General features: G+C 49.1%; 1 protein-coding gene across 1 annotated transcript in view; it reads left to right on the top strand.

The window, feature by feature from the left end:
* The first annotated feature begins 10,189 nt into the window (after positions 1–10,189).
* PRPF8 (pre-mRNA processing factor 8) overlaps positions 10,190–26,744 on the top strand; it is a 35,628-nt gene continuing 19,073 nt past the window's right edge. The window contains exons 1-24 of the mRNA XM_025361362.1: positions 10,190–10,286; positions 10,486–10,596; positions 11,354–11,522; positions 12,468–12,632; positions 12,720–12,938; positions 13,067–13,279; positions 13,691–13,816; positions 13,914–14,019; positions 14,945–15,135; positions 15,326–15,445; positions 15,529–15,718; positions 15,865–15,984; positions 16,094–16,228; positions 17,382–17,511; positions 17,905–18,101; positions 18,359–18,565; positions 18,700–18,863; positions 19,015–19,141; positions 19,252–19,444; positions 19,724–19,911; positions 20,381–20,619; positions 20,854–21,000; positions 21,180–21,390; positions 21,587–21,703. Coding sequence (XP_025217147.1) covers positions 10,497–10,596; positions 11,354–11,522; positions 12,468–12,632; positions 12,720–12,938; positions 13,067–13,279; positions 13,691–13,816; positions 13,914–14,019; positions 14,945–15,135; positions 15,326–15,445; positions 15,529–15,718; positions 15,865–15,984; positions 16,094–16,228; positions 17,382–17,511; positions 17,905–18,101; positions 18,359–18,565; positions 18,700–18,863; positions 19,015–19,141; positions 19,252–19,444; positions 19,724–19,911; positions 20,381–20,619; positions 20,854–21,000; positions 21,180–21,390; positions 21,587–21,703 — 3,774 coding nt within the window. The 5' untranslated portion in view covers positions 10,190–10,286; positions 10,486–10,496. The remainder of the gene's footprint in view (positions 10,287–10,485; positions 10,597–11,353; positions 11,523–12,467; positions 12,633–12,719; positions 12,939–13,066; positions 13,280–13,690; positions 13,817–13,913; positions 14,020–14,944; positions 15,136–15,325; positions 15,446–15,528; positions 15,719–15,864; positions 15,985–16,093; positions 16,229–17,381; positions 17,512–17,904; positions 18,102–18,358; positions 18,566–18,699; positions 18,864–19,014; positions 19,142–19,251; positions 19,445–19,723; positions 19,912–20,380; positions 20,620–20,853; positions 21,001–21,179; positions 21,391–21,586; positions 21,704–26,744) is intronic.

Here is a 26,744-nt window from a genome sequence, read left to right as displayed (position 1 = left end):
TTTTTTTTTTTTTTTTTGAGGCAGAGTCTTCACTCTGTCTCCCAGGCTGGAGTACAGTGGCACAATCTCGGCTCACTGCAAGCTCCGCCTCCTGGGTTCGCACCATTCTCCTGCCTCAGCCTCCCGAGTAGCTGGGACTACAGGTGCCCGCCACCGCGCCCGGCTAATTTTTTTTGTATTTTAGTAGAGACGGGGGTTTCACCGTGTTAGCCAGGATGGTCTCGATCTCCTGACCTCGTGATCCGCCCGCCTCGGCCTCCCAAAGTGCAGGGATTACAGGCTTGAGCCACCGCGCCTGGCCTCTCTTTTGACTTTTCAAAGACAATTCGGATTCTTAGAGGAATGAACACAGGGCTAGGTCTGTCTTCTTAGGATGGCACTGAAGTCCAGAATCACAGAAGGAACTCAAGCACCCACTTGGGTGCCCAGTACTGAGTTTTCCCAGGCCCAGGCTTTCATGGAAGAATGAGGGCAGAGGCAGAGCATGTAAGAGAAGGCTGCAGGAGGATAAAGGAATAGCTGGCCTTCTGGCCAGGTGCGGTGGCTCACGCCTATAATCCCAGCACTTTGGGAGGCCAAGATGGGAGGATCACCTGAGGTCAAGAGTTCAAGACCAGCCTGGTCAACATGGTGAAACCCTGTCTCTACTAAAAATACAAAAATTAGCCAGGTGCCTGTAATCCCAGCTACTCAGGAGGCTGAGGCAGGAGGATCGCTTGAACCCAGGAGGCAGAGGTTGCAGTGAGCCGAGATCGTGCCACTACACTCCAGCCTAGGCAACAGAGTGAGACTCCGTCTCAAAAGAAAAAAAAAAAGGAAGAGCTGGACCTTTTCTGAGATTCAGTCATAAGCTCTTCCTCCCTGCTGCTTCCGCTGTGTTTTTTTTCTGTTGAACAAGACCCCTTCCTTCCCAGAACATCCAGGTGATGGAAGTGCCGAGCAGATTAAGGCTGTTCTACTAAACAATGGACTCAGAGAGGCAACCCTTAGCCATCCACAGAAAAGGTACATGAGCAAAAGCAAGAGACAGGAAGATTGTCTTCAAAAAAACCTTGCTAAGAAGCGGAAGTACAGAAAGACACAAAGAATGACAGAGACAGACATACATAGATTGAGCGACAGATAGAAAGACAGAAGGATTATTCGCATAGAGGTGACAGAGGCAAAAAGGGATGGAGGGCAAAAGAGACAGGCCTTAGCAGAAATATGGAGAAAGGCTGTCATAGATCCTGAGAGACACCAAAGTCACAGAACTGATAAAATGGTTATAAACAAAAAGGACCAGAAAAATAGAAATAAAGGCCAACAAGAAGAGACCCCAAGGCTGAAAGGCACCCAGAGTCTAGACAGTGAACTAGAGTGAGTCAGCCCAGCACGCTGGCTCACGCCTGTAATCCCAACACTTTGGGAGGCCGAGGCGGGCGGATCACGAGGTCGGGAGATCCAGACCATCCTGACTAACACGGTGAAACCCTGTCTCTACTGAAAATGCAAAAAATTAGCTGGGCGTGCTGGCAGGTGCCTGTAGTCCCAGCTACTCAGGAGGCTGAGGCAGAAGAAAGGCCTGAACCCGGGAAGTGGAGCTTGCAGTGAGCTAAAGCCACTGCACTCCAGCCTGGGCGACAGAGCCAGACTCTGTCTCAGAAAAAAAAAAAAAAAGGGCCGGGGGCAGTGGCTCAAGCCTGTAATCCCAGCACTTTGGGAGGCCGAGGCAGGCGGATCACGAGGTCAGGAGATCGAGACCATCCTGGCTAACACGGTGAGACCCAGTCTTTACAAAAATATAAAAAATTAGCCGGGCGCGGTGGTGGGCGCCTGTAGTCCCAGCTACTCGGAAGGCTGAGGCAGGAGAATGGCGTGAACCCGGGAGGCGGAGCTTGCAGTGAGCTGAGATCCGGCCACTGCACTCCAGCCTGGGCGACAGAGCGAGACTCCGTCTCAAAAGAAAATAAAGGAAATAGAGTGAGTGACAAGGAGGAACACCCAGGCTCAGGAGCGATGGAGGAAATACTGGCAGATAGAGAGATCAGAAGAGCAAGAGGAGAGGTGGGCACAGAGAAGAGGGGGGATGAGTCCGGGGAGCTGAGAAGCGGAAGAGCAGAAGGCGGAGGAGGCAGTCAGTGGGAAGATTCACCGACGAAAGAGACCGGGAGATACGGGGACTTGGAGGCAGGCAGAAAGACAAAGGACAAACAGCTGCAATGCAAACCTAATGACACAGGCTGACAGTAACCGGTCAGCAGAGACTGGTAGGAAGGTAAGGACGAGTCAGAATCAGGGGTGTCAACTGAGATGCAAATATAGGCAAAGGAGCTGACAAAGAGAATCACAGAGAGAAAAAAATGGAGGAGGGCGCAGAATGATTTAAATATCCAGGCCGGCCGGGCGCGGTGGCTCAAGCCTGTAATCCCAGCACTTTGGGAGGCCGAGACGGGCGGATCACGAAGTCAGGAGATCGAGACCATCCTGGCTAACCCGGTGAAACCCCGTCTCTACTAAAATATACAAAAAAAACTAGCCGGGTGAGGTGGCGGGCGCCTGTAGTCCCAGCTACTCGGGAGGCTGAGGCAGGAGAATGGCGTGAACCCGGGAGGCGGAGCTTGCAGTGAGCCGAGGTCTGGCCACTGCACTCCAGCCTGGGCGACAGAGCGAGACTCCATCTCAAAATAAATAAATAAATAAATAAATATCCAGGCCGGGCGCGGTGGCTCACGCCTGTCATCCCAGCACTTTGGGAGGCTGAGGCGGGCGGATCACCTGAGGTCAGGAGTTCGAGACCAGCCTGGCCAACATAGTGAAACCTCGTCTCTATTAAAAGTACAAAAATTAGCCGGGCGTGGTGGCAGGTGCCTGTAATCCCAGCTACTCAGGAGGCTGAGGCAGGAGAATCGTTTGAACCTGGGAGGCCGAGGTTGTTGTGAGCCGAGATCGTGCCACTGCACTCTAGCAGGGGTGACAGAGTGAGACTCCATGTCAAAAAAAAAAAAATTGAATATCCAAAGGAAGAACAAAGAAGAGGCAGGAACCCAGAGATGAAGAGAGAAGAAAAAGAAATAGAGGTGTGAAAAAAAAATGAGAGGGATTGTGAGAAGTCTCCATCATAGAGTCGTAAAAACAGGCGCAAAGGATGAAAATAACGAATCGAGACTGAGGAAAACACAGTCAGAAGGAGCTAAACACAAGCAGAAAATAAGAGCAGAGCATTTAAATGTAATTAGATAAAAACCCAAGAGGCGAAGGTATAGGTAGTGAGCTAGAGAAACAATGTAGAATTTTGTCAAGAGTCTGTACTTTTAGAAGTCATATCTTTGCTGGCTGGACATGGTGGCTCATGCCTGTAATCCCAGCACATTGGGAGGCCGAGGTAGGAGGAGTGATTGAGCTGAGGAGTTCAAGTCCAGTCTGGGCAATATATTGAGACCTCCTCTCTACAAAAAAAAAAAAAAAGTTACTTTATTTTTTCTTTCTTTTCCTTTTTATTTTTTTTTTCAGACAGAGTTTCATTCTTGTCGCCCAGGCTGGAATGCAGTGGCACATCCTGGCTCACTGCAAAGTCTGTATCGTGGACTCAAGCGATTCTCCTGCCTCAGCCTCCCTAGGAGCTGGGATTATAGGTACCCATCACCACACCTGGCCAGTTTTTGTATTTTTAGTAGAGACAGGGTTTCACCATATTGGCCAGGCTGGTCTCAAACTCCTGACCTCAGGTGATCCGCCTGCCTTGGGCTCCCAAACTACTGGGGTTATAGGTGTAAGCCAACATGCCCGGTCAAAAAAAAATTTTTAAGTTAAAAAAAAAAGTAATATCTACAAAACTCAATTTGCCATCTTAACTGAATGCCTTGATGAACAAAAATGTTACCTGCCTTGAGTTTTTTTTTTTTTGGTTGGAATCTCGTTCTGCCGCCCAGGCTGGAGTGCAGTGGCGTGATCTCAGCTCACTGCAAGCTCCGCCTCCTGGGTTCACACCATTCTTCTGCCTCAGCCTCCCGAGTAGCTGGGACTACAGGCGCCTGACACCACACCTGGCCAATTTTTTGTATTTTTTTAGTAGAGATGGGGTTTCATCTTGTTAGCCAGGATGGTCTTGATCTCCTGACCTTGTGATCCGCCTGCCTCGGCCTCCCAAAGTGCCGAGATTACAGGCGTGAGCCACCACGCCCGGCCTGCCTTGAGTTTTTAAAGAAAAATAAATGTGACAAACTCATGTGAGGAATCTATTCTTTAAATACGTGTTGAGGTTGATATGAATTGATTCTAAGTCATACACCTTTTCTTTGGCCACTGGTATCCATTTGTGATGGTTTGAGCGAGTGTCCCTCTTGGTAATACTTGGTAGTATCTACAAAGGGCGCCCAAGAACTTGACCATTAGGGAAACATGGCTGTTTCTGCGGATTAACTAGTCAAGCCCATACAGGAAGAGTGAGATGAGCTCCCAGTTGGGGCAGGCAGGAAGAATTTAGGACCACACACAGATTCCTACCAGTGAAACGTGAGGAAGGCAGGACTGGATTTGTGATCACAATGGAGTAAGTAGGCAGAGAATTGGAGTGTGGGCTACATAAAAATGATGTCAATCAAAGAAGAATGGTCAATTAAGACCCTAAGAAAAGGAAGTTCCAAAATGCAGAGGTTAAAAAAAAAAAAAATGCAGAGGTTGCCAGATGCTACATTTGGTAGGAGCCTGGCTAGCAGAATGGTGCTTTGTCAGACCTCACCGTGGCCCAGGAAAATGGTCCTCAAGACAGACTCCACGCCTACCGAGCGACTTGCTAATGATTTCTTTGTCCTCTAGGAGAAGGAAGGGGTTTTTCTGGATGGGATACATTGATATTTTATGGCCTTGAAACACTACCCTGATTATAAATTAATAAATTGCTATGCAAGTAATTGCATTAATTGCATCAATCTCTTATGAGCCTGGTTACTTGGAGTTACTTTTTGGCCCCAATGGTGTCCTGATTTACAATTCAATGGTAGATTGTGGCGGCTTTCCCTTGGGAAGGTTTCCATCCTGACGTGTCCTGATACCCTCTACAATCAAAAAGCAAATCCTGGCTGGGCTCAGTGGCTCATGCCTGTCATCCCAGCACTGTGGGAGGCTGAGGCTGGCGGATCACTTGAAGTCAAGACTAGCCTGGCCAACATGGCAAAACCCCATCTCTACTAAAAATACAAAAATTAGCTGGGCATGGTGGCAGGCGCCTGTAATGCCAGCTACTTGGGAGGCTGAGGCAGGAGAATCGTTTGAACTCAGAAGGTGGAGGTTACAGTGAGCCGAGATCATGCCATTGCACTCTAGCCTGGGCAACAGAGCAAGACTCTGTCTCGAAAAAAAAAAAAGCAAATCCAGGGTCAGGCGAGGTGGTTCATTCCTCTAATTCCAGGGAGGCTGAGGCTTGGGCCCAGGAGGTCAAGACTGGCCTGGGTAACATAGCAAAACCTCATCTTTACAAAATTTCTTTTAAAATTAGCCAGGTGTGGTAGCACAAGCCTATAGTACCAGCTATTTTGGAGGCTGAAGTGATATGATCACTTGAACCTAGGTGGTCAAGGCTGCAGTGAGCCATAATCGGGCCACTGCATTCCAGCCTATTTTAGAGAACAAGACCCTTTCTCTAAAATAAAAATACATAAATAAATAAATAAGCAAACACAATGTATTCAGTAGAATGAACTTAGAGCAAGAGAGTAGATTCAGACAGGTGTTTTTTGTTGTTGTGGTTTTTTTTGTTTGTTTTTGTTTGTTTTGTTTTGTTTTTTTGAGACAGAGTCTCCGTCTGTTGCCCAGGCTGGAGTGTAGTGGTGCGATCTTGGCTCACTGCAAGCTCCGCCTCCCAGGTTCACATCATTCTCCTGCCTCAGCCTCCCGAGTAGCTGGGACTACAGGTGCCCGCCACCACGCCCGGCTAATTTTTTGTATTTTTAGTAGAGATGGGTTTCACCCTGTTAGCCAGGATGGTCTTGATTTCCTGACCTTGTGATCTGCCCTCCTCCGCCTCCCAGAGTGCTGGGATTACAGGCGTGAGCCACCACACCTGGCTGTTTTGGGTTTTTTTTTTTTTTTTTTTTTTGAGACAAGCTGTCACTCTTTCGCCCAGGGTAGAGTGCGGTGGGTCGATCTCAGCTCGCTGCAGCCTCCACCTCCCAAGTTCAAGAGATGCTCCTGCCTCAGCCTTCCGAGTAGCTGGGACTACAGGCATGTGCCACCACACCTGGCTAAGTTTTGTATTTTTAGTAGAGACAGGGTTTCACTGTGTTGGCCAGGCTGGTCTTGAACTGCTGACCTCAAGTGATCCGCCCACCTTGGCCTCCCAAAATGCTGGGATTACAGGCGTGAGCCAGTACATCCCGTCGGATTCAGAGTTTAGAATGATTTTCAGCGCCAAAGGTTGAAACCAAAAGAATCTTGTAGCCAAATTAATCCTGAATCAACAAGAAAATTAAACAGAAAACTTCATAACTGAACTGCCAAAACTTTATCACATAAAATCTGGATTTTGTTGGGCTAAAAATTAGAAGTCCTCATTTTGCAAGAAGCTACATAAGGGAAATTACTCTTTTGAGAGGAGCTCTTGTGTTGAGATGAAATGTTTATTTAGGAGCATCCCTGGCTGAACATTTGTTGTGCCCCTTCCCCATGTCAGGCACCATTTATTTATTTATTTATTTATTTATTTATTTATTTATGAGACGGAGTCTCGCATCTTGTCCCTGAGGCTGAAGTGCAGTGGCATAATCTCAGCTCACTGCAACCTCTGCCTTACGGTTTCAAGCAATTCTCCTGCCTCAGTCTCCCAAGTAGCTGGGATTACAGGCACCCACCACCACGCCCAGCTAATTTTTTTTTTTTTTTTTTTGAGAGGAATCTTGCTCTGTCACCCAGGCTGGAGTGCAGTGGCGCAATCTCAGCTCACTGCAAGCTCCGCCTCCCGGGTTCACACCATTCTCTGGCCTCACCCTCCCAAATAGCTGGGACTACAGGGGTCTGCCACCACGCCCAGCTAATGTTTTGTATTTTTAGTAGAGATGAGGTTTCACTGTGTTAAACAGGATGGTCTCGATCTCCTGACCTCGTGATCCGCCCTCCTTGGCCTCCCAAAGTGCTGGAATTACAGCGTGAGCCACTGTGCCCAGCCATGCCCGGCTAATTTTTTGTGTTTTCAGTAGAGACGGGATTTCACCATATTGACCAGGCTGGTCTCGAACTCCTGACCTCGTGATCCACCTTACTTGGCCTCACAAAGTGCTGGGATTACAGGTGTGAGCCACCACATCTGGCCATCAGGCACCTTGTATACATTATCCCATTTAACCTCACACAACAAGACATTCATCTTATCTTTTGTTTGTATTTATATTTTTTGAGACAGGGTCTCACCCTGTCACCCAGGCTGGAGTACAGTGGTGCAATCATAGCTCACTGCAGCCTCCAACTCCTGGCTCTTGGGCTCAGGCGATCCTCCTGCCTTAGCCTCCTGAGTAGGTGGGATTACAGACATGCATCACTACACCCAGATAAATTTTTTTTTTAAATAGAGACAGGAGGCCGGGCGCGGTGGCTCATGCCTGTAATCCCAGCACTTTGGGAGGCCAAGGCGAGCGGATTGCAAGGTCAGGAGATTGAGACCATCCTGGCTAACACAGTGAAACCCCGTCTCTACTAAGAATACAAAAAATTAGACGGGTGTGGTGGCAGACACCTGTAATCCCAGCTACTCAGGAGGCTGAGGCAGGAGAATGGCGTGAACCCACTGCAGCCAACCTCATATGAATTTTTAGATTCAATATATTTCAATGAAATACTACGGCAGCAGCCCTAGACGGTTCCCCTGTTTCCCTCCCCCATCTCCTCCATCTCCCCAGCACCCCACTCCTGTTTGCTGTTAAGGTGGAAATATTTGGATTCTACACAGTTGGGGTTGGGGAAGGAAGGGCAGGAGTTTGAAGAAAACAATGTTTGGACAAGCTGCTAAGGGGAGCGAGTGAATAGGTAGCAGGACTGGCCTGCGTCAGTGCAGCAGGAATTTGTGGTACTCCAGTGCTGCAGGCTTCTCTATCCTCTTCTAGCAGTGCCCTGACCTGGGATCTGGGGCAGAGAGAGCTTCCGTGCCAGCCTCTCAGGCCCCAGGATTAGCAATGCCAACCAGTGAAGGTTTGGGAGATGAGGGAGTCCTCTTAAGGGCACAGATTGGCAGGCCAGAGTAAGGGGCAAGGCTTCAGCCAAAGAAAGTATTTACTACCAACCGGGCGCAGTGGCTCACGCCTGTAATCCCAGCACTTTGGGAGGCTGAGCTGGGCAGATCATGAGGTCAGGGGATGGAGACCATCCTGGCTAACACGGTAAAACCCCATCTCTACTAAAAATACAAAAAATTAGCTGGGCATGGTGGCACGTGCCTGTAATCCCCGCTACTCAGGAGGCTGAGGCAGGAGAATCACTTGAACCTGGGAGGTGGAGGTTGCAGAGAGCCGAGATCGTGCCACTGCACTCCAGCCTGGGCGACAGAGTGAGATTCTGTCTCCAAAAAAAAAAAAAAGCAGAATATGTTCCACAGTACCAAGCTAAGTGATGTTCATGTCTACAGAGGAAAGCTGAAATGAACCTCTGCCTCCACAATTACTGCATTCCTGAAGAGTGCAGAAATCAATACTTGACAAATAGAAGTCTGCCTTCAAACGGAAACAGCCTGACTTATAAATATCACTCCAGAGGCAATGTATCTGACTTGATGGATGTTTAGTCGTCAGCCGACTCCTACCTTTCTACCTTGAAATTTCTCCATTCTGTGGCCTATCTATAAAGAAAGAGGCAAAATAGTGTATAGGAAAGTGCCCTGAACCAAACCAAAGACCTCGATTCTGATTCTGGCTGTGCTACAGACTAGCTGAGTATGTATGCCTGGATAAGTCACTTAGCCAGCCCTTGCCCAAACTCCCCATTGCATTAAAAATAGTTTTTAGGCCGGGCATGGTGGCTCACGCCTGTAATCCCGGCACTTTGGGAGGGCCGAGGCAGAAGGATTTCGTGAGGTCAGGAGTTTGAGACCAGCCTGGCCAACATAGTGAAACGCTGTCTCTACTAAAAATACAAAAATTAGCTGGCAGTAGTGGCACCTGCCTATAATCCAGCTACTCTGGAGGCTGAGGCAGGGGAATCGCTTGAGCCTGGGAGGTGGAGGTTGTGGTGAACTGAGATCGCGCCATTGCACTCCAGTCTGGGCAACAGAGTGAGACCCTGTCTGAAAAAAAACCAAAAGGAATTGTTTTAAAATTTTTGCCGTTCTGAAAGCACATTGACATCCTTTGCATTTTTTTTTTGTAATTATTTCACTTTGATTTGTAAATTCTCAACTAGATTGAGGGGCTGTATGGGTTACAATTCCTCTGCATCCTCCCCAATAAACTTGGTGGGAATTTCAGACTTTTTTTGTTTGTTTGTTTTTTCCGAGACGGAGTCTCGCTCTGTAACCCAGGCTGGAGTTCAGTGGCGCGATCTTGGCTCACTGCAACCTCCGCCTCCCGGGTTCAAGCGATTCTCCTGTCTCAGCCTCCCGAATAGCTGGAACTACAGGTGCATGCCACCACGCCCAGCTAATTTTTGTATTTTTAGTAGAGACGCGGTTTCACCATGTTGGCCAGGCTGGCCTTGGACTCCTGGCCTTAAGCGATCCGCCCGCCTCGACCTCCCAAAGGGCTGCGGTTCCAGGCGTGAGCTACCGCCCCCCGCCATGGGCTTGATTCTTTCTGCTCCCCTGTGAACCCTACTGGTTGTCTTTTTTCCTGCTTTATCCCTCGTCCTCGGTAGACAGTGGGCACTCAATAAAGGATGGTTAAATGAATGAATGCATGAACAAATGACCGTCCTGGAGCTAGTACTGCATTGCACGTATACATTGATGACAACAGACATCGTACAATGCGCAATCTTGGCAAATTTATTAAAAGCTTCCAGACTTCTGTCTCTCGCAGGGCTACGCCGGGAGCCTATCACACGCGGAGGTCTGTCGGTGGCCCCAGAAACAGCCTCGGAAACGTGGGAGGCGGGGCTTCCCCGACCACACCCCCTTGTACTCAAAGCCTTTCCGCCTGTGGGCCCGCCTCCTCGGCGCAGTGTGCCACTCTAATTGGCCACCTTACCAATCCATCTGAGCACCTCGGCGCCGATTGGATCAACTGCTGAAGTCGGGTTGCGCACTTTCCGGCGCTGGGAACGCGGAGCGGACGCACACTGGCCGCCATTGCGCTGCGGCGAAAGTGGCCTCCTGTGTGAGGGGTTGTGGGGTGCGTGGCAGGCGTTTAAGGCCGGGCTGCGGGAGGCGTGGTCGGGTCGGGCTGAGTGACCAAAGGGGTTAGGCCGGGCGGGGCTGGATGCACTCAGTGTGGCGGGATTGCAGGCCGGGGTCCCCGGACGCCTTTCTGCTGCGCTTCTTGTGGGCCCGGGCCTGTGGTTAGTGAATTTTTCTGTCCCGCCGCTGTCCAGATTCTCCGGGTATGGCCGGAGTATTTCCTTACCGAGGGCCGGGTAACCCGGTGCCCGGCCCTCTAGCCCCGCTACCGGACTACATGTCGGAGGAGAAGCTGCAGGAGAAAGGTGAGTCGAGTGTGGAGCGGCGCGCGGGCCGGAGGCGGGGCGGGTGTTCGCGCGCGCAGGTGGCTGGGGACCCTCCCCGTTTGGGCAGCTCCCGAGGTGACAACTCCCTTGTTAGCCCCATTTAACTTTTTATCAAGTCATTTTAAGCGCGTGTTATCTGCAAGCGCTGATCCAGTAGTGATGGAGACAAAATTCCTGTCCTTAACGGGGTTTAAATTACAGCGGGAGAGATAGACAGTAACAAAACCTTGAGTATCTGTAATAAAAACGTCAGGCCGGGCGCAGTGGCTCACACCTGTGATCCCAGCACTTTGGGAGACCCAGGCGGGCGGATCACCTGAGGTCAGGAGTTCGAGACCAGCCTGGCCAACATGGTGAAACCCCATCTCTACTAAAAATACAAAAATTAGTCGTGTGTGGTGGCGCGTGTCTATAATCCCACTACTGGGGAGGCTGAGGCAGGAGAATGGCTTGAACCTGGGAGGCAGAGGTTGTAGTGAGCCGAGATCACTCCATTGCCCTCCAACCTGGGTAACAGAGCGAAACAACGTCTCAAAAAAAAAAAATAATAATAATAATAATAAATGTGATGAAGGAAAAAATATAGTAAAGTGGTAAGGGAATTGGCAAGGAGTGCTTCTTGCTGCTGGATGCCTGCTCCTCTGTCACACTCACTGACAGGAGCTTACCCTAGGGCAAGAGGTGAAGAGGATTAGGCTGAGGGTGTGCAGGCCTTTAAACTGAGGTGCCTTTGTAGCCCGAAAATGGCAGCAATTGCAGGCGAAGCGCTATGCAGAAAAGCGGAAGTTTGGGTTTGTGGATGCCCAGAAGGAAGACATGCCCCCGGAACATGTCAGGAAGATCATTCGAGACCATGGAGACATGACCAACAGAAAGTTCCGCCATGACAAAAGGGTTTACTTGGGGTAAGGAACATCCTGAAATAATTTCATTTGGAATTTGGCCCTTTTTTCCCTGTCCCACAGTCTTGGATAGATGCTCTGTCATTTTGGAACAGGACGCTGCTTTGACAGCTCATCTTGGTGGATGTAAGAGAAAGGAGAAAACCAGTAGGAGTCTGATAATTTCTACATCTTCCACTTATGCAGTCTGTTTCTTTTCTGTTCCTGATCTGGGACTGGGACTTTAATTTGTCCTGTTGATGCTATTATAAGATGTCCCTGTCGTTGAGCTGGCTGAAGCCCAGAGTGGGATACTGTGCATAGTGGCAGCCTGTCACTCCTCAGGGACCTGAATTCTGTGTTTAGGGTGTTTAATTTCAGAGGTATCCCTACTGCTGTTTTTCTGTGCCTGTAAACTGGGTGGGTACAGGTACAGATGTCTTAGCAGATTCCTGTTCTATTTGGACACAAAAATGTTTGCCGTGTAATGAACTGGAAGTTTTGTTTATTTCAAAAAGTAGTTTGAGAACTGTGCTGGCTGCTAGGGATACAGTAGCGAGCAGAGGGTAACAATCTCCGCCTTTCTGCAGTGTGCAGTCTAGTGGCATGACAGACATCAGACAACTGGTGATAGTGAAGTATGGTGAATACTTTATTATGATTTATGAGAAGATACTGAGGGAATAGGATGTGAGACAGCCGCAAAGCTGTCTCCAGAGGGACAGCTGTTGATTTAGAGGAGCTGATACCAGCATTGTGGGTCTATGACATTTAAGAAGAGTGCTGCAAGATGAAGTTGGAGAGGGAGAGGCAGGGTTTCTGGTTAGGAAGGGCGTATGGGCTAAGTCTGGGAGTTTGGATTGTAAGGTAGGATTTACTGTGGAACATGAACGTGTGGCTTCTCTGCATGGGACAGGTAGCAGAACACCTCGTCATTTCTAATAGCCTTCTCTTTTTCTAATGTGCCAGTGCCCTAAAGTACATGCCCCACGCAGTCCTCAAACTCCTGGAGAACATGCCTATGCCTTGGGAGCAGATTCGGGATGTGCCTGTGCTGTACCACATCACTGGAGCCATTTCCTTCGTCAATGAGATTCCCTGGGTTATTGAACCTGTCTACATCTCCCAGTGGGGGTGAGAAAGGCTGAAATATGGTAGGCAGTGGTGGTGGTGGTTGGGGGCAGTGGGTAGAAATGGTTGTGTGATGTTCTTGCCTTCTAGGTCAATGTGGATTATGATGCGCCGCGAAAAAAGAGATAGGAGGCATTTCAAGAGGATGCGTTTTCCCCCTTTTGATGATGAGGAGCCGCCCTTGGACTATGCTGACAACATCCTAGATGTTGAGCCACTGGAGGCCATTCAGCTAGAGCTGGACCCTGAGGAGGACGCCCCTGTGTTGGACTGGTTCTATGACCACCAGCCATTGAGGGACAGCAGGAAGTGAGTGATAGATGGAGATGCTACTCCTGGGAGGGTTCCAGAAACCCAGAGGGAGTCCTGGGAGATCAGTAGGTGGTATGGTTTGTCTAGCTGCTTACTTGAGGTGGGCCTTTCATTTTCTACCCTAGGTATGTAAATGGCTCCACTTACCAGCGCTGGCAGTTCACACTACCTATGATGTCGACTCTCTACCGCCTGGCTAATCAGCTTCTGACAGACTTGGTGGATGACAACTACTTCTACCTGTTTGATTTGAAGGCCTTCTTTACATCCAAGGCACTCAATATGGCCATTCCTGGAGGCCCCAAATTTGAACCTCTTGTTCGAGACATCAACCTACAGTGAGTTGGAGAGATTAGGAATTTTAGACGTGTTGAGTTGGATAAAATGTAATCTTGATCCTTGACGTCCTGATATAACTTCCAAATTAGTCTACGCCAGGTGCAGTGGCTCACTCTGTAATCCCAGCACATTGGGAAGCTGAGGCAGGAGGATTGCTTGAGCCCAAAAGTTTGAGCCCAGCCTGGGCAACATGGCAGAACCCTATCTTTACCAAAATTTTGCTGGGCGTTGTGGCACTCGCAGCTTCCTGTAGTCTCAGTTACTTGGGAGGCTGAGCTGTGGGAGGATTGTCTGAGCCGAGGAGGTCACAGCTGCAGTGAACCATGATCATGCCATTGCATTCCAGCTTGGGTGATAGAGACCCTGTCTCAAAAAAAAAAAGTCTGCTTATTGTTGGTATTGTGCCCTAGGGATGAAGACTGGAATGAATTCAATGATATTAACAAGATTATCATCCGGCAGCCTATCCGCACTGAATACAAGATTGCTTTTCCTTACCTGTACAACAATCTTCCACACCATGTCCACCTCACCTGGTAAGAGACCTGGAACACAACAGTTGGAAAGGAGAAGGCTGGTGTTTAGGTTGGGCCAGGGCAGGAATACTTCGGCTGACTCTTCCTTTCGTTTTAGGTACCACACTCCCAACGTTGTATTCATCAAAACTGAGGATCCTGATTTGCCAGCTTTCTACTTTGATCCTTTGATCAACCCAATCTCCCACAGGCACTCGGTCAAGGTGAGGAAGGGAAGGGACACTTTCCCTCAGCAGTTCTAGGAGAAATGCCTGAGGTTGGCTGAAACGTTACTGAACACTCAAGTGGAGGGAGACGTGTTTTCCGTCTTGCTAAGTATCCCCTTGAGCTATAAGCGAATTTGAGAATTTAGCATTTGCCTTAAAACATGTCGTTGGTTAATCCTGGTTTCTGTGATTATCTTTCTGGACTTTATGGTTCTCCTGTTGGGTGCTCTAGATAATCTGTCCTGGTCTGTCTCTATTATCTTTGTTTGTTTCAGTCTTTATATTGAGATGTAGTTAACATACCATACAAGTTACCCATTTAAAGTGTGTAATTTGGTGGTTTTTAGCTTATTCTTAGAGTTGTCCCAACTGTCATGACATGCAATTTGAGAATATTTTCATTACTTGAGAAAGAAACCCTTAGCAGTTACTCTCCATTTCTCCCCAACTTTCTTACGCAACCACTAATCTACTTTCTGTCTGTAGATTCGCCTATTCTACACATTTCATATGATAGAATGAAACAGAATCATACACTATGTAGTCTTCAGTGACTGGCTTCCTAAGCTCACCATAATGTTTTCCATGTTCATTTGTGTTCCGTTGTGTCCAAGCCCAGTGTTGGGAGCTTGGGTGGGAGGTGATTGCAGTGTTGGCTGCTGTGGTATTGGGGCTCTGATGGGAGGCTTTCTGTTGGTGAGCCAGTTGAGGTGTGAGAAGTGACACCTGCTTTCCTGGTGGCCCTGTCTTGTTCTTTGCTCCCTTGGTTTCCTTTGCGCTGGCACTTCAGGGCTGCTTCTGTCAGAGACAGCCCAGTTTCCATGGCAGATACAGGCTTTGTGCTTGGCCCCAGATAATTTCCCTCTTAAGATCTGTGCCTAGTTCAGCAGGAACTAAACCCTTAGAGGGATTCCTTTTTCAGAGCCAGGAACCGTTGCCGGATGATGATGAGGAATTTGAGCTCCCGGAGTTTGTGGAGCCCTTCCTGAAGGACACACCCCTCTACACAGACAATACAGCCAATGGTATTGCCCTGCTCTGGGCCCCACGGCCCTTCAACCTACGCTCTGGTCGCACCCGTCGGGCCCTGGACATACCGCTTGTCAAGAACTGGTAAGGTTTCTCCCTGGGGCAGGGGGAACAATAGTGGATATATAGGAGAAAAGACTCCAACTAGGTGGGCGTGTAGCCTTTCTTAAAAATTCTTGTTTTCATAAAAGTGGCAGACAACCCAAGGCTTGCATTCTTTAGCAGAGTGGCTGGAAGAAGCGATGGCTGAACTCTGGTGGGCTTATTTTCCCAGGTATCGGGAGCACTGTCCTGCCGGGCAGCCTGTGAAAGTGAGGGTCTCCTACCAGAAGCTGCTTAAGTATTACGTGCTGAATGCCCTGAAGCACCGGCCTCCGAAGGCTCAGAAGAAGAGGTGAGGCGCCCCGGGGCCCTGTGCAGACTTTGGTTCCAGAGATATCAGTAGGCTGACTCTCACTCTCCGTGTTCCCACCCCAGGTATCTGTTCCGCTCCTTCAAAGCCACCAAATTCTTTCAGTCCACAAAGCTGGACTGGGTGGAGGTTGGGCTCCAGGTTTGCCGCCAGGGCTATAACATGCTCAACCTCCTCATTCACCGCAAAAACCTCAACTACCTGCACCTGGACTACAACTTCAACCTCAAGCCCGTGAAAACGCTCACCACCAAGGTGCTGCACTGGTCCCGAGGGCCTCCGGGGTGTCAGGGCGGACAGCTGGTTTTCCTCTGGCTGCTGACGAAGGCATACATCCAGTTGGGTCCGTTGCTCATTCGTGTTCTTTCTGTTTTTGTGTTTTTTTTTTGCATCTTCTCCAGGAAAGAAAGAAATCGCGTTTTGGGAATGCTTTCCACCTGTGTCGGGAAGTTCTGCGTTTGACTAAGCTAGTGGTGGATAGTCACGTGCAGTATCGGCTGGGCAATGTGGATGCCTTCCAGGTGAGGTTAGGTATTCCCAACCCCTGCCTGGGTGAGGAGGCTGGAGGAAGCCTGTGCCGACTGTGGAGCTGGTTTAAGCTCCAGGTCTGACAGGGCAATTGTCTTGCAGCTGGCGGATGGATTGCAGTATATATTTGCCCATGTTGGGCAGTTGACGGGCATGTATCGATACAAATACAAGCTGATGAGACAGATTCGCATGTGCAAGGACCTGAAGCATCTCATCTATTATCGTTTCAACACGGTGAGACCCTGATTCTACTGACTGACTTTCTTTGAGACAGAGTCTTACTCTTGTCGCTCAGGCTGGAGTGCAATGGCACGATCTCAGCTCACTGCAGCCTCTGCCTCGTGGGTTCAAGCAATTCTCCTGCCTCAGCCTCCCGAGCAGCTGGGATTACAGGTGCCCGCCACCTAATCTAGCTTTTTTTTTTTTTTTTTTTTTTGAGACGGAGTCTCGCTCTGTCTCCCAGGCTGGAGTGCAGTGGCCGGATCTCAGCTCACTGCAAGCTCCACCTTCCGGGTTTACGCCATTCTCCTGCCTCAGCCTCCCGAGTAGCTGGGACTACAGGCGCCCGCCACCTCGCCTGGCTAAGTTTTCGTATTTTTTAGTAGAGACGGGGTTTCACCGTGTCAGCCAGGATGGTCTCGATCTCCTGACCTCGTGATCCGCCCGTCTCGGCCTCCCAAAGTGCTGGGATTACAGACTTGAGCCACCGCGCCCGGCCCTTTTTTTTTTTTTTTTTTTTTTTTTTTTTTTTTTTTTTTTTGAGACTGTCTTGCTCTGTTGCCCCGGGGGAATGCAATGGCACGATCTCGGCTCACCACAATCTCCGCCTCCCAGTTCAAGTGATTCTCCTGCTTCAGCCTCCCGAGTAGCTGGGACTACGGGCGTGCACCACCATGCTTGGCTAATTTTTGAATTTTTAGTAGAGGTGGGGTTTCACTATGTTAGCCAGGCTGGTCTTGAACTCTTGACCTCAGGTGATCCACCCTCCTTGGTCTCCCAAAGTGCTGGGATTACCAGCGTGAGCCACTGTACCCAGCCTCACTGGACTTACTTTCTCACATCTTTTTTCATTTATACATGTAGACAGGGCTCTTTCCAGGGACCTATTTGGAGACCAGCTATGAGTGTATCCTTACTGCCCGTTTAAATTCACATGGGCAATCTTAGTTCCTGGTTTTTGCCTTAAGGTTTCTCATTTACCCTTTTGTTTTAGATGTTGTTTAGATGTTGAGGACCCAGAGTTGTTTTTTTCTTTTTACTCCTCTACTGCCATCCATATATTTATCTCTATGTATATCATACATATATGCCCCACCTCTGCCCAGGTTTCTGTTGCTGTTTAAATGCATTGCTAACTTGTGTTCTTAACTTCTGCTTGGGATTATAGGGCCCTGTAGGGAAGGGTCCTGGCTGTGGCTTCTGGGCTGCCGGTTGGCGAGTCTGGCTGTTTTTCATGCGTGGCATTACCCCTTTGTTGGAGCGATGGCTGGGCAACCTCCTGGCCCGGCAGTTTGAAGGTGAGTGGTTTTCTCTGTGTCCAACTTCTCCTGTTACTGCTTCAAAGCTACCTCTCGTTGTTTGAGTCTGTTCCCTGCTCTTGTATGAGCACCCCTTCCTACTGGATTGCCTTTAGGTTCAGTTCTCAAAATGAGTCTGACCTAGTTTTCTATTTCTTGGGCTTCCTTCTGGGGCCTCGAGAGGCAATCATGCACTTGCAGGAGTGGGCATTCTTCAGAAGCGTAGTTGTGAATGTTTAAGGTAGCTCATCTTTTTGCATATGCTGGGCACATGGACGCTTTGTTAATACCTAATTTTATTGTGACCATAATGGGTGAGGGGCATGAAGGTAGAGACCCTTACTGAAAATAAGGAATCATGCTTGTAATCCCCTTGGGATACTCTACTTCTAGGTCGACACTCAAAGGGGGTGGCAAAGACAGTAACAAAACAGCGAGTGGAGTCACATTTTGACCTTGAGCTGCGGGCAGCTGTGATGCATGATATTCTGGACATGATGCCTGAGGGGATCAAACAGAACAAGGCCCGGACAATCCTGCAGCACCTCAGTGAAGCCTGGCGCTGCTGGAAAGCCAACATTCCCTGGAAGGTGGGTGTCTCTCCATTTCCTTGGAGGGGTAAACATCGTCTTTAGGTTAGGATCACCACTTTGGGACTCATGAGGGGCCTATCTGGCTCCCATCTCTTTTCTTTTCTCTTTTAGAGAGGTGCTTGCTGTGTTGCTTGGGCTGGCCTCAAGCCCCTGAGCTCGAGCAGTCCTCCTCAGCCTCCTGAGTAGCCGGGACTACAGGTGTGCACCACAGCACCTGCTTTATCCCGGCTTGATTGTGCTTTTTGGACTTTTAGGTCCCTGGACTGCCAACGCCCATAGAGAATATGATCCTTCGATATGTGAAGGCCAAGGCTGACTGGTGGACCAACACTGCCCACTACAACCGAGAACGGATCCGCCGAGGGGCCACTGTGGACAAGACTGTGTGCAAAAAGAACCTGGGCCGCCTCACCCGGCTGTATCTGAAGGCAGAACAGGAGCGGCAGCACAACTACCTGAAGGTTGGGCAGAGTAGGCTGGGCTGGCTGTGAGTGGTCGGGGAGTGGGCATGAGGGAGGACTGCAGAGTTGTGACTGAACCTTGTTCTGGGGGGATCGGGCTATAGCGGGAGGCTAATTTCATGTCCACCTTGCAGGACGGGCCTTACATCACGGCGGAGGAAGCAGTGGCAGTATATACCACCACAGTGCATTGGTTGGAAAGCCGCAGGTTCTCACCCATCCCATTCCCCCCACTCTCCTATAAGCATGACACCAAGTTGCTCATCTTGGCATTGGAGCGGCTCAAGGAAGCTTATAGGTGAGTATTAGGGTAGATAGATTCCTGCTGGGAAGGTGACAGCAGGGAATAGCATCACCCTCAGAGTCCAAAGAAAGAAGGTGTAGCCCCAGTCTCTTCTGGTTTTACTTCCTCCTGGTTTTCCCATTCACCATTCCCATTGCCTTATCAGTGTGAAGTCTCGGTTGAACCAGTCTCAGAGGGAGGAGCTAGGTCTGATCGAGCAGGCCTACGATAACCCCCACGAGGCGCTGTCCCGCATCAAGCGTCACCTCCTCACACAGAGAGCCTTCAAAGAGGTGAGTGAGAGCCTCCCAAGTTTTCTTTTTGGTTCTGCCTTTCATTCTCGGTAGACCCAAAGGTAGGTTGCCTCAGGTGATTGGTGTGAACCAGCCTCCTTGTACCACAGGTGGGCATTGAGTTCATGGATCTCTATAGCCACCTGGTTCCAGTATACGACGTAGAGCCACTGGAGAAGATAACTGATGCCTACCTGGACCAATATCTGTGGTATGAAGCCGACAAGCGCCGCCTGTTCCCACCCTGGATTAAGCCTGCTGACACAGAACCACCTCCACTGCTTGTTTACAAGTGGTGCCAAGGTAGAACTTTCCTGAGATTGCCCTGTGAGGAATGGGGGATGAATTTAGTTCTATGTCAAAATTCTCATCTGGGCAGCATGATTGGTTTACTCTCGTGATGCATGGTAGTAAAAGGAAGTAGTGTTCCTGTTAAACTGAGGAAAGCCCATAGTCAAAGCAATCCGGATGACTACGTGGAATGGTAGTGGGATTGGTTGTGGAAGGTGATGATAGTTACTGTGGGGCTAGTCCTGAAAGAGGATTTCTAACCTGCTGGAGACCTGCCTTGCTACTCCTCAGGCATCAATAACCTGCAGGACGTGTGGGAGACAAGTGAAGGCGAGTGCAATGTCATGCTGGAGTCCCGCTTTGAGAAGATGTATGAGAAGATCGACTTGACCCTGCTCAATAGGCTGCTGCGCCTCATCGTGGACCACAACATAGCTGACTACATGACAGCCAAGAACAATGTCGTCATCAACTATAAGGTATGTCTCAGCCACAGTAGCACGAAGTTGTGTGTGGAATGGTTGTCTGGCCCACTGACTCAAAATTTGGTGCGGGGGAGGCCGAGTGCAATGGCTCACGCCTGTAATCCCAGCACTTTGGGAGGCTGAGGCGGTTGGATCACAAGGTCAGAAGTTGGAGACCAGTCTGGCCAACATGGTGAAACCCTGTTTCTACTTAAAAAAATACAAAAATTAGTTGGGTGTGGTGGGCGCCTGTAATCCCAGCTACTCGGGAGACTGAGGCGGGAGAATCACTTGAACCCGGGAGGCGGAGGCTGCAGTGAGCTGAGATCGCACCCCTGCACTCCAGCCTGAGGGATGAGCATGACTCCACCTTGGAGGGGAGCCGGGGGAATAGAATTTGCCGAGGGGAGAACAAAAGAGGTTGACCCTGGAGAATCCTGGGACATGGCTCAGGTTGTTAAGAATTGTCGTTCTTTCTTTCTAGGACATGAACCATACGAATTCATACGGGATTATCAGAGGCCTGCAGTTTGCCTCGTTCATCGTGCAGTATTATGGCCTGGTGATGGACTTGCTTGTATTGGGATTGCACCGGGCCAGTGAGATGGCTGGGCCCCCTCAGATGCCAAATGACTTTCTCAGTTTCCAGGACATAGCCACTGAGGCTGCCCACCCCATCCGTCTCTTCTGCAGATACATTGATCGCATCCATATTTTTTTCAGGTGAGGGCTTGCCTGGATTCTAGCCTTGCAGGGTACTGAGGCATGTGCTTTGCCTCTGAAATTAGCTATTGTAGCTGAGTTGACTTAACTGCTGTTGGGGCTTTAAAATGGAATGAAGCCCGGGGAGGGTGGGGGTAGGATGGGGTGGGGTCTCCGTCTGTGGAGCTGGAGGACCCGTGGGGTCCCAGATCTCAAGTGTATTGGGGCCTCAGCAGTGTACTTGGTCTGGTGTAGGTTCACAGCAGATGAAGCTCGGGACCTGATTCAACGTTACCTGACAGAGCACCCTGACCCCAACAATGAAAACATCGTTGGCTATAATAACAAGAAGTGCTGGCCCCGAGATGCCCGCATGCGCCTCATGAAACATGATGTTAACTTGTGAGTCTAGGTTGGGGCTGTGTGAACTGGAAGGACATAGGCTAAGGGCCCAGAGAGGGCATACCTGAGGCTGTGTCCTGGGTGGGAGACGTGTGGCTGTGGCAGGATATCATCAGTTGGCCTTTGAAGGGAAGTTCCTTCCAAGAAACTGATGTGACCATATGGTTCTCTGTGGTCAGAGGCCGGGCAGTATTCTGGGACATCAAGAACCGCTTGCCACGGTCAGTGACTACAGTTCAGTGGGAGAACAGCTTCGTGTCTGTGTACAGTAAGGACAACCCCAACCTGCTATTCAACATGTGTGGCTTCGAGTGCCGCATCCTGCCTAAGTGTCGCACCAGCTATGAGGAGTTCACCCACAAGGACGGGGTCTGGAACCTGCAGAATGAGGTACAGCCTGGGAAGGGCTGGGAGTGACATGAGCGCGCCTGCACTTGCTGGGTGAGTGGGAGCCAGGAACACGGGCATCCCTTGTCCTTGTCAGTCACCGGAGCCTTGTTGGGTGGAAAGGCTTAGTGGTGAACACAGTTGGCTCTTGCTTCTATGGGAGTTCCTCAGACAAAGTAACCTTGACTTTGTGGTTTAGGTTACTAAGGAGCGCACAGCTCAGTGTTTCCTGCGTGTGGATGATGAGTCAATGCAGCGCTTCCACAACCGTGTGCGTCAAATTCTCATGGCCTCTGGCTCCACCACCTTCACCAAGGTACAAGGCCGTCATCCCCAGCTTCCCTCTTGTCCTCTGCTGTCCTCTGCTCATCTCACATCCCTTTCACTTCCCCTGATGGCTTCTCCTTCCTTCTCCACTTTGCTTAGTGTGCCAGTTTCCATGCTCTGTGCAGTAGCGGCTTACAGTGTCAGGTCACTTTATAGTTATTTTCTGAGAATTCCTTGTAGGAATTCTGCAGTCTCCTTCTTACGGAGTTGTGATGATTCTAAATTAAGGCAACAGTAAAAGTTGGATTTATTATTTTGAACAGAAAAGCATTATTTTTGCACTTTCTTAGGGGCTTGTCTAAATTACGTTAACCAGTGGCATAGAGAACCTGTGAAAAAGCAGCTCTCGTAGGCATCTCAGAGTTTGTTTCTCCTTCACTTACCTTTAGAGGCCCAGCTGAAGGCAACTGGAATTGAGAAAGAAAAATCTGAGGAATTTCGAACTATGTATATTGAAGTTTTCACAAGATTTAAAAAGTTACCTTGGCCAGGCACAGTGGCTCATGCCTGTAATCCCAGCACTTTGGGAGGCCGAGGCTGGTGGATCACCTGAGGTCAAGAGTTTGAGACCAGCCTGGCTGACGTGAAAATACAAAAATTAGCTCTGCTAAAAATACAAAAATTAGCCTGACCTGGTGGCAGGTACCTGTAATCCCAGCTACTTAGGAGGCTGAGGCAGGAGAATCGCTTGAATCCAGGAGGCGGAGGTTGCTGTGAACGGAGATCTTACCATTGCACTCCAGCCTGGGCAACAGAGCAAGAACTCTATCTCCAAAAAAAAAAAAAAAAAAGTTACCTCACTCTGGTTTCCATTAGAGTAACTGTTAACTATAACATTTTTCTTGCATTCGAACGTTCACATCTCAAAATGTGTAGCATTTACATGCACAGAATGTTTTCTGTTTTTTAGTAAGTCTTCTGTTAAGGATACGTTCTATTATGTTTTAGAACTATTGCATTACGGTTGAGTTTCCTGTATCCAAAATTCTTAGGACCAGAAATGTTTTGGATTTCAGTTTTTTTTTTTTAATATTTTCATTATTATTATTACAGACAGGGTCTCACTCTGTCACTTACGCTGAAGTGCAGTGGCGCTATCATAGCTCACTGCAGCTCAAGTGATTGTCACACCTCAGCTTCCCGAGTATCTGGGACCACAGGTGCATACTCCACCATGCCTGGCTAATTTAAAATTTTTTTTTTTTTTTTTTTTTTTTGAGACGGAGTCTTGCTCTGTTACCTAGGCTGGAGTGCAGTGGTGCGATCTCGGCTCACTGCAAGCTCCGCCTCCCAGGTTCACGCCATTCTCCTGCCTCAGCCTCCCGAGTAGCTGGGACTACAGGCGCGTTACACCACGCCCAGCTAATTTTTTGTATTTTTTTTAGTAGAGATGGGGTTTCACCTTGTTAGCCAAGATGGTCTCTGTCTGCTGACCTTGTGATCCGCCCGCCTCAGCCTCCCAAAGTACTGGGATTACAGGCGTGAGCCACCGCGCCCGGCCTGATTTTTAAAGTTTTTGTAGAGCTGGGATCTCACTCTCTTGTCCAGGCTGGTCTCAAACTCCTTGGGTTCAAGCAGTCCTCCTGCCTTAGCCTCTCATAGTGCTGGCTTATAGGTGTGAGCCGCCGTGCCCAGCCTCGAAATATTTTCATTATACTTACAGGTTCAGCGTCCCTAATCCAAAATCTGAAATGCACCAATGAGCATTTTCCTTGAGCATCATGTTGGTGCTCAGAATGTTGGGACTCAAAAAGTTTCAGCTTTTTGAGCATTTGGGTTTTAGATTAACCTGTGTCTGGGAATCTGCGAGAGCACCAGAGTTAATGATTGCTCTAGCCCAGCTTGGAAGTGGAGGAGGAAAGGATTCCTGAAAGAAGTAGCACGTGATGAGGCAGGTGAGGGAGGGCGTTCCTTTAGCCAGAAGTGTGGCGATGTAACTAGCTTGGTGTACATGGGACTATGGAAAGTTCAAGGTTTGTTGGAGTAAACTGTGGAATTGGGAATGTTAAGAGATGAGGCTGGATAAATAGTGGAGAGCCATATCATAGAGGGCATTGCACACCTTAGGAAGAATTATGTAAGGGTCTTAAACACAGAGTGACTTTGTCAGATTTGTTTTCCTTTTTTTTTTTTTTAACTTCCCACATTACAGATGTAGACTTTGTCCGATTTCTGTGTTAGATGATTCACTCTTGCAGCTGTGAGAAAGATGGACCTGAAAGGATAGGATGAGTGACTAGGTTTGGGGACCACTGAAGAAGTCCAGATAAAAATGATGAGAGCGGCCGGGCGCCATGGTCGTGCCTGTAATCCCAGCACTTTGGGAGGCCGAGGTGGGCGGATCACCTGAGGTCAGGAGATTGAGACCATCCTGGCTAACACGGTGAAACCCCGTCTCTACTAAAAAATACGAAAAATTAGCTGGGCATGGTGGCGGGCACCTATAGTCTCAGCTCCTCAGGAGGCTGAGGCAGGAGAATGGTGTGAACCCGGGAGGCGGAGCTTACAGTGAGGCGAGATCACGCCACTGCACTCCAGCCTAGGTGACACAGCAAGACTCCGTCTCAAAAAAAAAAAAAGATGAGAGCAGGCCGGGTGCAGGGGCTCACGCCCGTAATCCCAGCACTTTGGGAGGCCCAGGCGGTTGGATCACCTGAGGTCAGGAGTTTGAGACCAGCCTGACCAACATGGGGAAACCCCGTGTCTACTTAAAATATGAAAATTAGCCGGGCGTTGTGGCGCGTGCCTATAATCCCAGCTACACAGGAGGCTGAGGCAGGAGAGTCGCTTGAACCCAGGAGACAGAGGTTGCAGTGAGCTGAGATCCCACCACTGCACTCCAGCCTGACAATGGGATGAGACTCTCTCCAGAAAAATACATAAATCAGTAAAAATGATGAGAGCAGCGAAAGTAGAGGTAGGAAGAGGGGAACAGGTTTGATAAGAAGTTAGCAGGTAAAATCAGCAGAACTTTGTAGTCATGGGATGCTGAAAGAAAAGTCAAAAATGATGTGCAGATGTTGGCATGGGTGACTAGGTGGATGTTAGTGCCAACAACTGGAAGACTACATGAACAAGAGCAGGTTTAGGATGGAAGATAGAGAAATCTAGTTGAGGATATATAAAGTTGGAAGTTCTGAGAACATTCAGATGGAGGTGTCCAGCAGGCGTTTGTTTATACCATATTTCTTCAGTTCCAAGATACGTATTTAAGTACATGTATACACGTATGTGTAGATTCCCCCTGCTCCCTTAGTGGTGCCTCTTTAATTGATGATCTGTGAGATTTGATTTAAAAAGTATGAGTTTGACATTCCAGAGAGAAATGAAACTAGAAAGGGAAGAGCAGTCAGGGATAACTTAGGGGTTCCGAGGTGAGTAGCAATCTGAAGAAGCATGGAGGATAGGTCTGGATCAAAGATGTAGATTTAGGAGTCTATCAGCAAAAGGTTGAAAGCTCAAGAATGAGTGACATCACCCAGGGACAGTGTAGAGTGAGAAGAGGAGAGGGACAGATTTGGAACTGTGGGGAATACCGAGATTAAGTGTGGCCAGAACCTGTGGGAGAGTGCTGGGTCTTGGAACCAAGGCCTTCAGGAACATGTGTCCAGAAGTGGGGTGGATGCTTAGCAGTGTCAGTTGCCTAAGAGCATTGGGTTAGATAAGGACTGAAAAGTAGCCATTGGATTTGGCAGTTAGATAAGAACTGAAAAGTAGCCATTGGATTTGGCAGTTGGGACGTCATTGGTGACCTTAGCAGGAGCTGTTACAGAAATAGTAGGGATGGAAGCCAGATGGCAGTGGGTGAGGCTTCATGGAAAGTGAGTGAGTGGAGACAGCAAGGACAGTCTGTTTGCCAGTTGAAGAGAAGGAAGGACATCAGATGCCCCCTAGCGGGAGCTGTAAGTCAATGCAGGTGTTTGAATGGCAGTGACCTGAGTATGTTTTAATTAAGGAGCCCAGTAGCAGTTCAGTGTACAATAGAAAAGTGTGGTAACTGGCCGGACGCAGTGGCTCCCACCTGTAATCCCAGCACTTTGGAAGGCCGAGGTGGGCGGATCACCAAGTAAGGAGTTCAAGACCAGCCTGGCCAATATGGTGAAACCCCATCTCTACTAAAAATAAAAAAATTAGCTGGGCGTGGTGGCGGGTGCCTGTAATCTCAGCTACGTGGGAGGCTGAGGCAGGAGAATTGCTTGAACCTGAGAGGTGGAGGTTACAGTGAGCCAAGATCGTACCACTGCACTCCAGTCTCGGCAACAGAGCAAGACTCCGTCTCGAGGAAAAAAAAAAAAGAAAAGTAGGTAATTGATGCACAGAGGTGCAGAGGGTCTCACTAGGGATAGAATGAAGAGCAAGCAGAAGACAAATCCTCTGAACCTAACAGGAAAGAGGTCTGGATACAGATGAGGTTAGTGGGAAGCTGTAACAGGATTTTGAGTTTTTCAGCTTGAGTTGGGCTGGAGTGAGGGGAGAGTTGTGTGTCGTGAATTTGATGGTGTTAGGGTATGATGATTGCTGAAGAAACTGAGAGAGACTAGAAGGCGTGTTGAGAGCTCAGGTGGGTTTTGGGTAGACAGCTCTAAGTGAGCATTTGTTTTTCCCAGAATCACTTAGTTACGCAGTGACAGGGATGGAGAAGGTGGATAGATTATACTGGTGATTAACGAATAGAGTTTTGTTAGAAGACAGTTGTGGAGTGGTAAGGGATTGGGTGCAAGGGAATCAAGAGTGCAGGACCCAGCTGGGCGTGGTGGCTCACGCCTGGAATCCCAGCACTTTGGGAGGCCGAGGCGGGTGGATCACAAGGTCAGGAGATCGAGACCGTCCTGGCTAACATGGTGAAACTCTGTCTCTACTAAAAACACAAAAAATTACCCGGGTGTGGTGGCGGGCACCTGGGAGGCTGAGGCAGGAGAATGGTGTGATCCCGGGAAGCGGAGCTTGCAGTGAACTGAGGTCGCGCCACTGCACTCCAGCCTGGGCGACAGAGCGAGACTCCGTCTCAAAAAAAAAAAAAAGTTTATTAT

This window comes from Theropithecus gelada, chromosome 16 (genome assembly GCF_003255815.1).
Source record: "Theropithecus gelada isolate Dixy chromosome 16, Tgel_1.0, whole genome shotgun sequence".
Taxonomy (NCBI): Eukaryota; Metazoa; Chordata; class Mammalia; order Primates; family Cercopithecidae; genus Theropithecus; species Theropithecus gelada.
Note: the sequence above shows the minus strand (reverse complement) of the source record. Positions and strands in the feature narration are given on the sequence as shown.